Below are 15,281 nucleotides of genomic sequence, written 5' to 3' on the forward strand. Positions count from 1 at the left end.
GCTGTCATATAGAGGAGGGTGCCAAGTTGCTTTCTGTTGCCCCAGAAGGTCAGACCAGAACCAACGGGTTGAAATTAAATCAAACAATGCTGATTCTATGACCTTAGGCAGTGCATGAGAGGGAGGGAATCTTGGCCATCTTCTGGGCATAGAGTAGGAGTCACTGGGGGTGTGTGGGGAGGTAGTTGTGAAATTCCTGCATTGTGCAGGGGGTTGGAGTAGATGACCCTGGTGGTCCCTTCCAACTCTGTGATTCTATGAGTCTGTGAAATTACCCAGCTTGAAACGGGCTGGTTTGCACAGGCATGCTCAGTCACTTATTGACTGGCAACTGGATGTGTGAGCTGACTTCCACTGGAGTGCACTATGTTTAAAGGGTAAACTACATGTTCGGCACTAGTGCACATAATTGGAGTCCTCGGTGCTCTTTATTGTTTAGAGAGGGGCTTTGGGAGCCAGTGACTGAGAATAAAGAAGCAGAGAGGAGGTGCTAAACCTCTCCCTTCAACTGCCATTGCCCCACTCCAAAATGACCCTCCAAACTGTTTTTTTCCTCACAGGATTTCATCTGTGGGTTGTTGAAATGATGGAGGAGGAAAAGCAGCTGGGGAAAGCAATTTATTTACTTCATCTGTAGCCCTCATTTCTTCCAGTGGGGACCCAAAGCGTTTTACATTATTCTCTTCTCTTTTATTTTATGCTCACAAGAACTGTGAGGTAGATTAGGCTGAGTATGTGTGACTGGCCCAAGGTCACGCAGCAAGCTTCTTGATCAGAGTGGGGATTTGAACCTGGAATTCTAGTCCAACCACTATACCACACTGGCAGTGTCGAGCAGAAACTTAGCAGGTAGGGATAGGATTAAGAGTCCCTTCCCCTGCCATTCTTCCATTTTTAATCACTCCTGAAGCTCGTTTTCTACACACACAAAAACAAACAAACGAACAAAAAAGGGTATTAGGGCTCCATTACTTTCATAATCTTCAGGCAGGAGTTTGTTTATTAGGGTTGTTGTTTTTTCCAATCACCAAGTCATATTTTCCAATTAGGCTTCCATTGATTCTTTACATAGTGCACTGTGGTGCATCGTCTGAGCTCAGTTTTGGGTTCTGTTAATATAAGGAGTACCCAGTTTTCCTTTTGCTCTCTTTCTGTTCAGGGGGATCTGTGTGACTGAGAGACATCTGATTAAAGGGGTTTTTGTGTTCTGAAAGGAAGAGTCATTCTTTTTTGGGGAGATCCCTTTTTCCTGGAAGCCTTTGATAAAACTTGAAATCTATTTTGCAAATCTGCAATACATCTCATCTTCCATTGTAACACTCCACTGACTGCAGACCCGGAGTCTTTCCGTCATGTCTTGAGACACCTTTTTCTCTCGTCCCTTTTGTCTCTCGTTCCTTTTGTTGATTGATTGATTGATTGATTGATTGTTGAACACCTAGCCTGACAAAGAGTTCTGGAGAATTTCCAAAGTTTGCGCATTGTTTTGTGATATGTGTGTCGGTCTTTACATAAAAGTCTTAATGTTTATTATGTGAGATTACTTGAGGAGATAGGGAAGTTTCATCTGTGGCATTTACACGTGCAAATCAACACTTGATGTTGTGGCCAAGGCCACACCTGCCCCTGTGAACCAGTCCTTAGCTTTGCCACATCCTAGGGAAAGTTTTACTGGGCAGGTTTTGAAAAGTTACAAGGTAACAATGTCATTATGGATTTTCCCCTTCCTTGCTTGAATAAAGGAAGAAATGGCTGGCTGGCTTTTTAAAAATGGCGAGCTCCTTGAAATTTACTAGCTGACTCATTTCCTGGATCTTAACAGCTTTCTGCAAAAGCAATTAAATTTCCCAAGTCAGATGAAGCCTATAATAAGCATAGCAGCAGCTTGAGCAGTTTGAAATGGGAAAGCTAGTTCAGATATTATTGTTCGCTCAGCACCACTTGCTGCTGACACCGGTATTAAATGTTATTCAATAGAAAAAAATTCAAGTATAAGATGGAGCAATCTTTGCTAAGCCAATGGACCTGAAGTGTGTGCCTAGCATAACCTCCAGCATTTTAAAATTGTAAAGCAATTCTTCCACATACCATGAGCTGTTTTTGTTTTTTGTCTTTTTAGTACTGGGCATTTTACTGGATGTTTTTTAAAATTTTTGCCATCTCACTTAAAAAAAAAGTATCTAAGCCATATTTCAAGCATTTCTTAGTAATTATAAACGCTAAAACTTGGAGCCTGACCTTAAGACTTATTCCTCTTCAAATAAGTTCTCAGAATGAAGCGTATGAATAGGTGCTCCAATTTCATGCTGCTGAACATGACATTCAGATGGTGTTGCTGTATAGTGCTGTGGCCTCGGGAAACAGCAGGAGCATTTGGTTTCTTCTTCATTAAGCTGTACTTTCCTGTGACAGCCAGTGAAATAGTGGTGTAACAGCCAGGTACTGTTACAGTATGACTGAGAGGCAAGGGGAATTCCTGTCCTTGCCTGGAGGACTAGTATGTACCTGTCTACCAGCTGAGGCAACCATCAGAGGTACTCCTGTGGGCCTCCACATTTTGAAGCTAGGTGGGTGTGCACCAACGTTGAGGCCTTCTTGGAGGTACCATCTGTTCCCTGGAACTCCATCCCTACAGAGGCTCATATGGTTCCAACTGTGTCTTCCCTTAGATGCCAGGCTAGGGTGTGTGTGTTTCTGTCTTCTTTCAGTCCCTATGCAGTTGGTTTCAGCTACTCTGTTGTCTCAACTAATGCTACTTTTAGGATATATATGATCTCTTCTTTTTTTTTGCCGTCAAGTGACAGCTTACTTATGGCAACCCCATAGGGGGATTCAAGGCAAGAGATGTTTGGAGGTTGTTTGCCATTGCCTGCCTCCGCATCACAACCCTGGTATTCCTTGGAGATCTCCCATCCAAATACTAGCCAGGGTCAGGGCTGAGAGTATGTGACTGGCCCAAGGTCACTCAGCAAGCTTCCATAGTGTGATTGGGGATTCAAACCTGGGTTTCCAAGTTCCTAGCCTGACTCCTTAACCACCACACCATGATGGCTCTCATTTATGATTTTACCTTCCTTTAATTGGATATGTTTTATAGGTGCTGATTTAACAGTTGATTGTGCTGTGGTCCTTGATGTTTTGGTTCATTTTTACTACGTTGTTGTTTTATGGTTTATTCAGTAAGCTGCGCCAGCTGAATTTATGTAAAGAGGTGGGATTTTAGCATGTTAAACAAACAAATAAGTATTCCATCAGCACTGTACATGTATGTGTGTTGCTGACTGATTGCTTCCCTTGCTGCACCACGCTGAGAACAACATCCAGTCAGTGATTTTCCAAAACAAAAGTCCTTATTGTTAAAGACTAACAATATTGATTTCAATATGAGCTTTCATGAATCACAGCTCTCTCCTTCAGATATATGAAGGTGTGAGTTGCGACTAACGAAACTGCATATTGAAATAAATGTTGTTACTCTTTAAGGTGTCACTGGCCTTTGTTTTATTTTGCTACAACAGACTGACCTGACCACCCCCTTTGCAAGTAACTTTCCACCCAAACGTAGTTGACTGAATGGGTCCCCTTTCTCCATGGCCACATCCTGGTGCTTCCAAATAAAGGCAGGATTCCCCCCCCTCTCCCTTGAGCACTCCACGTAGCAGCCAGTGGTAGCACCTGGTGAACGTGTTCATTGGCTGTCTTTGGTAGAAACTGATGGTCATGTTTGAGCATTACCTTCACACATTGTCCACCGGTGTTAGTGCCCAAATAAGCCTGACACTTTGACACCCTCTGCTCAGTAAGTGCCCTTATGCAGCTTTCCCTCCTGAATGATGATTGCTCCATGATTGCTCCATCTGGCCTTAGAAAGAGCCAGTGAATAGTTAAGGCCAGACACAGTGTTTGTGTTTCGAACTCTTTCAATAGCTTCCTACAGTCTAAACAGAAGACAGCAGAGACTCAAAAAATGATGGCTGATTTCACTAGATATTGTTTTAGTTACTGGGTCGGAGCCTACCATTTCATACTATCCACATCTGCAGCACAAGTATCTTTCTGTGGGTGTAAGAAATGCATTTCCCCACTACTTCCCCCTGTCTTATTTTCCTCTGTGTCCAGTTCTGTAGCAACAAGGGTAACAGTGGTATGCAACATTGTCAGAAGCATGAAGCCTCTGATCTTCCCTCACCTCACAGGCTTAGAATGAAGCCTGGGCACATCTACCCTCACCAGGGCAAAGGAACAGTACCGTCTGCCTGCTGCACTTCAGATTCAAGCCCCCAACCCTAACCAAGTGGACTCAGGGATTCTGGCGTGGAAAACACAAACTTGCGACCTAAATTAAAGGTCAAGCACTAGCCTAGCACTAATACTGTGTCCTCCATTGTGTAATTTTCTGGAGGTAGATTCATATATACTCAACAAGCAAACTGGTATTGTTTACCACCCAGATGGAGGCATTCAAGTCTGAAAATATCGCTGCTCAGAACCTGGTCACTATAAACATAAGGGGTTCTATGTGTGAGTCTTCGGTGTGAATTTTGAGGCTCCTGGAAAAATTCCTGACCATAGAAATAAAAAGTTACCAGAAGTGTTATTACTCTTCACCCAGAATTTGTCCTTCCTTTAACACATTCAGGGTGGTGTAGAAATGGTTCTTCCTTTTCCACTTTATCCTATTACTCTATAAACTCCATGGCAGAGTGGCGATTTGAGCCTGGGTCTCCCAGATCCTAACCCAACATTCTAACCACTATGCCACTATGACCGTCTGAGATGCTTCAGAAGGAACTGTTACTTGCCCCAGGCAAGTGGCCAAATAACAAGGCAAAATCAATCCTCCACAGAGCTGTCCTAGATTTAAAAACGAATAATTCCGCATAGCAAGAAACAGCTCTTGATGTTACAACATTTAATTTAACCCATCAAGGTTATGATTTAATACACAGAATATGTGAAGTTAGGAACAATAGGAGATAGATCTTACCAGTGTCAAAATCAAAGGCAGATGTTTTTATTTGTCAGTTTGATATACCACAGTGAATTCTGCTACTTGAATATAAGAAAGGCCTTTGTTGTTGTTCTGACTTCTAAGGGTATATAGCTCATCTTTAAAGGTATTAAACTGAGTAATTAGATTGGATCAGTGAGGGGGGGAGTCATAATTGGGTCTTGTTAAATCAGTCTATGTAGTAATGTACATCTAAAAATGTTACATAGTAAAATCTCAAACTTTTGTGTAAAACCTTGCATATAATATCCTATTAACAAAAACGAAACACAAAAACCCCACCCAATGGTGAATGTGTTGTCAGTGACCTGGAAAGAAATTGTGTCCCATGCGTGGAGGAAGGACAATGGTGGAAGTCCTGTGCAATTGATCTCAGGGAGATAAGGATGACTCTCTTCCTTTGACTTTTTGTCAAAAAAATCAAATTTCAAGGACTGTTAATCAAAAAGTCCCCATGAGCATTGGGGACTCAAACAGCTGCACAATAACTAAAGGGGCTTATGGTGTGGGGCTGGGGCCTATCACGGGAAGCTATCCAAACAATTCAGTTCTATAATTAACAGACAAAAATCTGTTCAGAAATAACTTAAGAAGAAGCTATCGGCCTGTGTGGCAGATGTGGATTTGTTACAATTTGAGAAAGAGAATGTGATGTATTTAAAGAAAAGAAGTGGAGAGGGAAGGCAAGGAAATGCAACTTCTATCTTTTTTTATTTTACAGAGTGCCACTAAAATATAAATTGCAGCTATTTTCCAAGGTAGCAGGTGCTCTTGATATTGTAAACCTGTGATCATCAGTCTAAAATGCATTTAGCAAGACACCAGCATGGCATTTTTTGGCCATTTTAGAAAATAATGCTGTTGCTATTTTTGTTTTCAGACAATTGATAGGAAGTGGGTTACTTGAGCCGGTTTCCTTAATGTAGTTTTTCTTCTGTTACACGTGCTAGCTTGTTACTGAAAGTTCTGTATATTATGTTAGCATTTAACTTAGTGGGTTTGTGTGTGTGTATGTGTGTGAGATAAAGAGAAAGAGTTCGAGAAATGGCCTTTGGTCTTACATCAGTGAGGACAGCTTCAAATATTTTCCATAAGCTAAAACCAATCTAAAACATGCACATAAATATAATTATTCTTCATAAAGCAACTAAGTTTTGCCCAGATGTTTAAAAGAAATGTACGTTGGGAAATTCTTCATTGCTGGATGTTGAGTTATATGGAGAGTTAGGATTTGGAAATGACCTATATATGCAGCTGGGATGCCGTTAAATTGGAATTGCAGAGCAGCATTTTGCACTCCTGCTTCACAGTGTGTACCCGTGGAGGCCCATGGTATTTTGGATCATGTCAAATGTCTGCTGGACAGAGCCTCCTATCTATCCATATGTGGCTAACAGACCACACATAGATCTTTTCCTTTTCTCTGTAATGCAGTGGGGAAAAAATCCTTTGCTCTGAGTCAGAGGACTGCCATTTACATGCAGTCCCGGCTTTATGCATAACGAATGTCTGCAACAGTGGGTAATTCTGCAGTGATTGAAGCGATAGATCCAAACAACCACCTGCTGCATGCACCCGTTCATAGGGACAAGAGTGTGAATCCTTGTGTCCTCCCTAGGCCATAGTACAGAACTTGTCCCAAAGAGACATTACCTGCATGCAACTCTTGCTTGTTAATTTATGCCATTATATCAACTCAAATCCTATTGATTTGGATGGAATTTAGTACCACTAGGTATCTACAAGGCAACACATGCATTATAGAGTGTGTTCACTCTAGGGTTGTCAGGTCCCCTCTCCGGCCACCAGCAGGGGTAGGGGGTAGGGTTGCCAGCTCCAGGTTAGGAAACTCCTGGAGATTTGGAGGTGGAGACTGGGGAGGACAAGGACCTCAGTGGGGCACAATGCTGTAGAGTCCACCCTCCAAAGCATCCATTTTCTCCAGGAGAACAAATTTCTGCAGTCTGGAGATGAGCTATAATTCCGGGAGATCCCCAGGCCCCACCTGGAGCCCAGCATCCCTCGTTCGCTCATTGCTGTCATATTGCTTGTGCCCCCCTTGCCTTGAAAAAGGCTGTTCCTCTGAGATTATAACCCTGCCGAGGATCTAAACCCTTGCCCGAGAAAGGCTCTGAGTTGTCCTTATTAAGCCGTCAAGAGACCTGTCTAGATTTTGGGAAGCCATTCTTCCTTCCTGGTATGTATACTTTTCCTTGCAAGAGCACATTCAAACCCCACTTGCAGAGTTCCCAGCTGGGTTGTCGTTACTGGGCTTCTACTTGTCTTGGCACAGTTCTCCCTACAGCAGAGGGAGATGTGTCTTCTATGTTGCATTCTCGTGTTCAGCATCAGTGTGCACTGGTTGGCTGCCTTCATGTATGGCTGACATGGGGCATTGTTGCATGCTTCTCTGTGATAGGTGTGTGCTGCTTGTGTCACTACGGTCTTGTGTGCATTTGCTCTGCCGGCCGTTCTTTGGAGCTGTATCTCTTCATTGCCTTTCTTTTCTAAGCACAGGTGTGCCTCTGCATTGCATTGACTTCCGGGGCTCAGGTGTGAGCTGATGTACCTGAAATGGCAGTGTTATGGTTCAGGTGGTAGTTGTTGGGGCTGAACTCTCGGTTTTATTTGAGGTTATTTGGATGTGAAATAAAGTTGATATGTCAAGTTAGGAGGCCATTCAGTTGGTAGAATTTTGCTTTTCCCCATTTAAAGAGGTTCATTATAAAATCTTGAAAACAATTCTGTGTTGAAAGATAACCTTGTTATGTTGGTGTGTGATCTGAATAAAAGAAAATATTTTCCCTTCACCCCTTTTCACTCTCTTTCTCTTTCTAACAGAGCGAATTAATTAAGGCAAAGATAAGGGCATTGAAATCAAAGTTTGTATTGCACATGTGACCTAGTCTCTTTACAGTGACATCTTTTGCAGCTAGGTAAGAATACCATTCAGGCTGTGTCCTCTCCGACATATCCTCCCAAGAGAGGTAAGGATTGCCTTGAGTACGCAGTACAGACTTTTGGGAAACAGTGACCTATGCAGGCTTGCTTGTTTTTCTATCAATTCACCATAGCCAGTCATAATGGACATGTCAGCTGTTATTTCTCCAAGGGACCCCCATCCAATGGCCAACCTTTGCAAAATTAAATTAGATTGCAAGATAGAAGTGGACCAAAATGCAAATAAATGTTGTACAAATGCAGTGGGTTAGCAAATGTGCCAAGAGCTGAAATATATTAAGTCTAAATACAGTGAAATGAGGAAAATTGCGAGCTCTGTTATATGATTTTATACAGCTGAAGTAAAATGGCTATGTGCCTCTGAAATTGCCAATGCATTTAGAAAGAGGTTTCTGTGAGTTTGAAAAATTAATGAACTTGGTTTAATGTAGTAGAAAGCAAAAGAATGTAATGCTTGCAAGAGAAGAAGAGGGAAAAAAATCTCTTGAACTGAATAACAACTTTGGGCTCACTGTTTCCTTCCTTCAGGAGCACATACGCTGAAAAATGGAAGAAACAGCCCCAAAATGACTAATGGCACCATCAGAGAGGAGGCGTAAATGAGTTTCTAGTGAAGACAGTCTATACTATTTTTTAATGTATTTATACTCCATCCCTCCATCTTATGCTGGATCTCCAGGGTATCTTGCAACCAACGCAGAACAGCACAGAAAACATCTAAACAGTAAAACCACAAGTCAGCACAGTAAAATTAGTTATTAGACAAACACCATAAGGCAGTTCTTCGTGTCAGCATAGAAAAATTAGTTATTAGGCAAATGCCATAAAGCAGCCCTCAGCCAAAACCCAAGCAAACCTCACAGGTCAAACTCCAGACGCCCTTAAAAAGGATCTTTTTATCAGCAATCAGAACAGCCTCAAAGAGGAGTCCGGGCAAACTTTGCCTTGGCATGGAGTTCCAAATTTACAGAACTGCTATCAAAAATATTAACTCTGTTGTGGCCACTTACCATACATTGAAGAATCAATGCTTAGAAAAGTATCTCCAGGATGACCTTAGTGTCTGCAGGGGTGTATATGGAGTGTATATGGGAGAAGATGCTCCCCAAGATAACCTGGCCTTACATTTAGGGTTGCCATGTCCCTCTTCACCACTGGTGGGAGGTTTTTGGGGCGGAGCCTGAGGAGGGCGGGGTTTGGGGAGGGGAGGGACTTTAATCCCATAGAGTCCAATTGCTAAAGCGGCCATTTTCTCCAGGTGAACTGATCTCTATGGGCTGTAGATCAGGAGATCTCCAGCCACCACCTGGAGGTTGGCAACCCTACTTACACTAATTAGGGAAGAGAAACACTTTTTAAAAAGTGGAACCAGTGAAGGTTTCCCATTCATGCTAATAAATGGTATAGTGGTTAGGAGCAGTGAACTCTAATCTAGAGAACCAGGTTTGATTCCCCACTCCTCCACATGAGTGGCAAACTCTAATCTGGTGAACTGGGTTGGTTTCCCCACTCCTACACATGAAATCAGCTGGGTGACCTTGGGCTAGTCACAGTTTTCTGAACTCTCAGCCTCACCTACCTCACAAGGTGTCTGTTGTGGGGAGAGGACGGGAAGGAGACTGTAAGCCGGTTTGATTCTCCTGAAAAGGTAGAGAAAATTGGCATATAAAAACCACCTCTTCTTCTAATTAAAAAACATTTTTATTTGCCCTGGAAATGGCAACCAGTGAAGATATTCCTGGGCTCTTGCTCCATCAGCCACACATTTCTAAACATTCTGTAAAGGTATTCTACAAAGAGTACATTATGATAGTCTTGTTTGGATGTCACAAAAGGACGAGTAACCACTGCCAGATTCTTCTTTTCTAAGGGGCAAAGCGAAACCCTCACAAGTTGGTTAAAAAAGGTATTCCTGGCCATCACCACCATCTGACCATTCTAGGATCAGTGGTAGATGCAGAAGGAAGTTCAAGCTGCAGACCTGGATTTTCAAGGGGAGTGCAAAACCCCCTCCATAAAAAAAATAAAACACCCACATCTGTGTTTTGGACCCAAAAGATTCAGTTTGAGTGCCTCCATCATCCATCACTGGTTTCAGATAATAGCTCATAATCCCCCCTGCTTCCCCAGAATACGATGGTAACAAGATATAAAGGTTGTTCACATGAATGGGAAGCCTACATTGGTTACCCTTTTAAAAAAGTGTCTCTTGTCTAATTTTTTTACCCCCTATTATCACAAATGCCCAAAAGCACTATTTAGTATCTCTGAAAATGCACTACATTCACATCTTTTTCTTCCGTTTATTTATTGTTATTTACGTTTCCCCTGAAGTACCATCAGCAGCTAATGAGGCAGCTTTGGAGAGCTGGTGAATAGAAGCAGGGGGAATCTGGAGTTCTTTCTAGAGAGCTGGGGGGTGGGGGTGGGGGCAGCAGATGCACCAAGGCTGCTGCTTCAGTGTTGTGAAGGCTCACAACGGCTAAGAGGGTTGCAGTGTCTAACACCAGCTACTGATGCCATCACTCTTCCTTGTGTTTGGATGCCGCTATCCACTCAGGAGGAGGGTACTTGTCCACGCGCTGTGCACCAATCCTAGTGGCTCTACCACCTCCTGACATCATCAGTAAGAGCGCTGTTTCCCCTTCCTTGCTTAGTGGCAGAAACTGAGAGTGTGGCAGCAGATTGTTGCAGGATGAGCCATTAGTAAATGCAAGAATAAAATATTGGGGAGTAAGAGAACAGTTCTGGGCTTCCTATGGCTGTCTCTTCCCACTCCCTGCAAGTTCTCCCCTGCTTTCAGAAGATGGAAGAACTGAACACCATTCTTCCTTCTTTGCCCCTTGCATTGTGTCAGCATAATTTGAGTATCAAGCACCATATAAAGGAACACCAAACTATAGGCCACAAAGCCCCAATGTTCAAATCTAGGAAAAAAACATATTTTCCATGTGAATATATGAATGCTCTGATATTTTCAGTAAGATTACTTTCCCAGGCCCTGGAGGTGGAAGAGATGCTTAGCCTTTAAAGTGCTACTGGACTTGTTTTATTTTAGTACAAACAATAGTCTAAATTAAACGGGGGGAAATACAGCAACAACTGCTATTTATTTCAGCACTCTTAGCCCACAAAGAAAGCTCCCCTGTTTCCTTACTTCCACAGATTTTTACTTGGCTACAAAATAAGCCATAGAATACAGTCTCACTTGCAGATCTTAAAGTTAATAAGAGTCTGCATGCTGATTCCTAAGGATATATTCATACCAATAAGCAATTCTTGAAAATGCTGAGGCCTCGTCTATAATGCAGTGGAATGAGGCACAGAATCCTAAGAAGGTAGAACATTTCCAGGTAAGGGGGAAACTGGGTCATTTTGATATAGGTTGAATTCAGTCTGACTTCAGGCAGCCTGGGTATATCCCTGTCGTCATTAGTTTGGTCCAAAGTTCTTCAAGATTTTCTGACCATTTTTCAGAAAGTGGGCTTTTGTTTCACAAAAACACAAGCTGGGGAACTGTGAGAAATTACATATTGGGTAGAGAATAAACAGTTAGGAAATTTCTCCCCCTGAGTCACACATTTTACCTTACAGGACAACATAAACTCTTGTGGGCTTGAACTGGCCGATTTCTCCAACCACTTCTATTATCCTTCTGTCCCTTTAACTGACTCTCAACCGCTCTCAATATTCTGAAATTACTGAGTATGTTCAGGTCTCAGTAGACACTTTGGGAGAGGTTTTTAATGTATATATTATCATTTTCCTGTTGCTGAAAACAGGAACTATTACAAAAGTTACCAAAATATAGCTGACTGCAAACATCTTGAACTGCAGTTACAAGTTACTGAAATTAACAGAAGTCATGAGCATTACAAACAGTGCTAAAGAGCATATTCTTATTCATGACCAGTATTAGATATGGGGAAGTAAGGAATCTTCTGAGCTAAAAAGAAACTGCAAGTGCAGAAGAGAAGCAGCACACACCAAACATAGCTCTGAAGTTGGCCATTAAATGATTGATAAGATATTTAAGCACCATGGGATTTTTTAAAACAATGTGTGTATAAAGTGCCATCAAGTTGCAGCCGATTGATGGTGACCCCTTGGTGTTTAATGCAAGAGGCATTCAGAGGTGGTTTGACATTGCCTGCCTCTGCGTGGGCTGAGAGAGTTCTGAGAGAACTGTGGCTGGCCCAACGTCACCCAGCAGGCTTCAAGTAGAAGAGGGGGGAATTGAACCAGTTCTCCAGATTAGAGTCCTGCTGCTCTTAACCACTACACCACGCTGGCTCTTTAAAAACAACAACAATATAACACAATACATATTAAATAATCATTTTAATCAATCAATTAATCAATCAATTAATGTCCCATGTTTCACCCCAGTGGAGACCCAGATTGGATTAAGAACATAAGAAGGGTCATGCTGGATCAGACCAAGGTCCATCAAGTCCAACAGTCTGTTCACACAATGGCCAACCAGGTGCCTCTAGGAAGCCCACAAACAAGGTGACTGCAGCAGCATTATCCTGCCTATGTTCCTAAGCACCTAATATAACAGGCATGCTCCTCTGATCCTGGAGATAATAGGTATGCATCATGACTAGTATCCATTTTTACTAGTAGTCATTAATAGCCCTCTCCTCCATGAACATGTTCACTCCCCTTAAAGCCTTCCAAGTTGGCAGCCATCACCACATCTTGGGGCAGGGAGTCCCACAATTTAACTCTTTAGGGGAAGGGCTGTGGCTCAGTGGTAGAGCATCTGCTTGGCATGCAGAAGGTCCCAGGTTCAATCCCCGGCTTCTCCAGTTAAAGGGACTAGGCAAGTAGGTGATGTGAAAGACCTCTGCCTGAGACCCTGGAGAGCAACTGCCGGTCTGAGTAGACAATACTGACTTTGATGGACCAAGGGTCTGATTCAGTATAAGGCAGCTTCATGTGTTCATGCGTTCAACTATGGGTTGTGTGAAGAATTACAACATTGTTCTTCCATTCTCCATTTTATCCTCACTTCAGCCCTATAAGGTAGGTGAGAGTGAAAGAGAGGAATGAAGAGAAGCAAGTGATTTTGTTTGTTCTTGGCTGCTCCTCTGATAAGGAGACCTGTTCTTATTATACAAGTTGTCTGAGCTTGTTGGGCTGGCTGAAAGATAGGCTATGCTTGATAGGTATGCAGTTGTGTTCCGGGACTAATTGTGTTTGATGTGGGGAGGCAGAGCTTGAGTCTGCCATGTCTCCCTTGCCAGGGTTGTGGTTTCTGACTTTAATCAAAACCCCAAGGCCATTTGAAGCGTAGCCAGGAGGCACCCTGCAAGTCGAACCCTATGTAATTATCTGATGTGTGTAAACTCCGAGGGCATAAATCTTAGTCACCAGAGCTATGTATTTTTATAAGATTCCTTGGTCCAGTGACAGCCGAAGCAAGCGAGGGTAAGATTGATCTCACAGTGATTTTTATGGATGCTGCACCACACTTCGTAAACTTTGGACTCGTTAAGGAGATTCCATAAATGGGCTCAGTTAATAAGGGCGAAGTGGCTCGCTCCTTTACAAATAGGTTGCAAAAATCCCTACCTGTTGCAAGCGCTTCATAAAAGGGGGAATAAAGAAATTAAATCATATAAAAGACTGTGGAGTGAGTGGGAGAAGAACTGAAAGCTAATGCATGTCGGGTTTCTGGAGGCGTACAAGCAAGAGCAAGGGAACTCTAAAGACTGACTAGGTGATAAATTAAGAGACAGGAAAGTGAATCATGCTGTAAATATTGGCACTAACCCTCCCTTCTCTTGCTCTTTGTACTTTATAAAACTGCCTGGATGCTTTCAGTGTTCTCAGGATTCGGTGGTGTTAAATGACCTTTTTATCTTTAGCCTTGGCCAAAACTTCTTGGAGGACATGCTTGTTTGTTATGATACCTTGAAGATTTTAAAACCCAAATGAGGTAAAGGTAGCCATCCATGTAAGCATCGTGTTTATGAAGGTGATGTCACTGAATGCTTGCCAACCGCAGGGGGGGGGGCATGTCAGAGTGCCGTCGCTGGTATGCTGCAGCTCTGAGGAGAGGGGGGAAATGTGTTGATTTCATCCCTTGGGAAGAGGGAAGCAAATTAATCTGGCCTTTCCAGAAGGGAGAACTGCCATTTCCGTACATGTTAGACTAAGAGGTTGGCTGCCAATCACAGTGGGGTCTTATTTTGTTCTGTCTCAGAAATTGGCAGTGTTATACCATCAGCTGCCTTCCTGAAGTGGTCATGGAATTAAACAACTGCACCCTGTTTACTGCAATGTGTGAGTGCCTGCAGGTGGGAAGCAAAGGCAGTGAGGCTTGCACAGCAAACCCATGCCGAGAAAATAAAATGAGACAGATTTTCCAACCAAGTGGCTACATGGGCATGCTTATAGGTGCTGTCGTAAGCTCTCCAGGCCAGCTTGTTAAGAGGTTCTCATCAGAATTAAAAATTGCTTTCCTCTGTTGGAGAGCTAGCAATCAAGTGCTCGTTGGCTGGTTAATTTCTCTCCTGGGGATAAATGGACATCATTTGTTCCTTTTTTTTCTCTTCCAAATATGACCTCCACTCCTCAGGTCTGGATACTGAATAAATGAGGTGGCAATTTATTATCAAGTCCTCTACCAATAACATTCCTCCTTTCCGTTTTTTTCTCTCCCAAGCTTGCAAGATTGGATACTACAAGGCCCTCTCGACAGATGTTGCCTGTGCTAAATGCCCGCTTCATAGCTTCTCCATCTGGGATGGCTCTACCTCTTGCACCTGCGACCTGAACTTTTTTCGAGCAGAAAATGATGCTGCCTCCATGCCCTGCACTCGTAAGTCAGAGTCCTTTATTTATTAATTTCCTTTCCCTTCTTCTTCTAGCTGCCTCAATAATTTATACATGAAACACTCCCTGGAGATGTGCATCCTGCTATGAAAAGTGTCTTGTTGGTGACAGGAACATTCAGTTACAATTTCCTTTTAAACAAGTCAACACAACATGTCAATACTGGGTCTCCTCTCCTGGTACACAACAGGGAAAAAAATGAAGTTTGCAATTAAGTGACAGTATGTAGGTCAACAGAGAGAATAAGAGGCTCTGCTTTTACTTTTTGTTTTGTGTTTGCTTTGGCATCTGTTTTGTAGAAGAGCCTCAAAGCTACATTGTGGTGGCAATAGAAGCCCTGCATTTCTGAAATTTAATTCGGAACCTTGGAGAAGGAAACTGAGTCATGGAAAGGTTGATTTGTGGCCACTCGATCTTTGGAGCTTTCAGGCAGTATGACTGTTTTGAAGCTTAGCAGTTTAGG

At 42.7% G+C, this 15,281-nt stretch overlaps 1 protein-coding gene across 1 annotated transcript in view; it reads left to right on the top strand.

The window, feature by feature from the left end:
* The window catches only part of EPHA4 (EPH receptor A4), a 172,293-nt gene that overhangs the window by 57,472 nt on the left and 99,540 nt on the right, over positions 1–15,281 (top strand). The window contains exon 4 of the mRNA XM_056850584.1: positions 14,649–14,804. Coding sequence (XP_056706562.1) covers positions 14,649–14,804 — 156 coding nt within the window. The remainder of the gene's footprint in view (positions 1–14,648; positions 14,805–15,281) is intronic.

This window comes from Euleptes europaea, chromosome 5 (assembly GCF_029931775.1).
Source record: "Euleptes europaea isolate rEulEur1 chromosome 5, rEulEur1.hap1, whole genome shotgun sequence".
NCBI lineage: Eukaryota > Metazoa > Chordata > Lepidosauria > Squamata > Sphaerodactylidae > Euleptes > Euleptes europaea.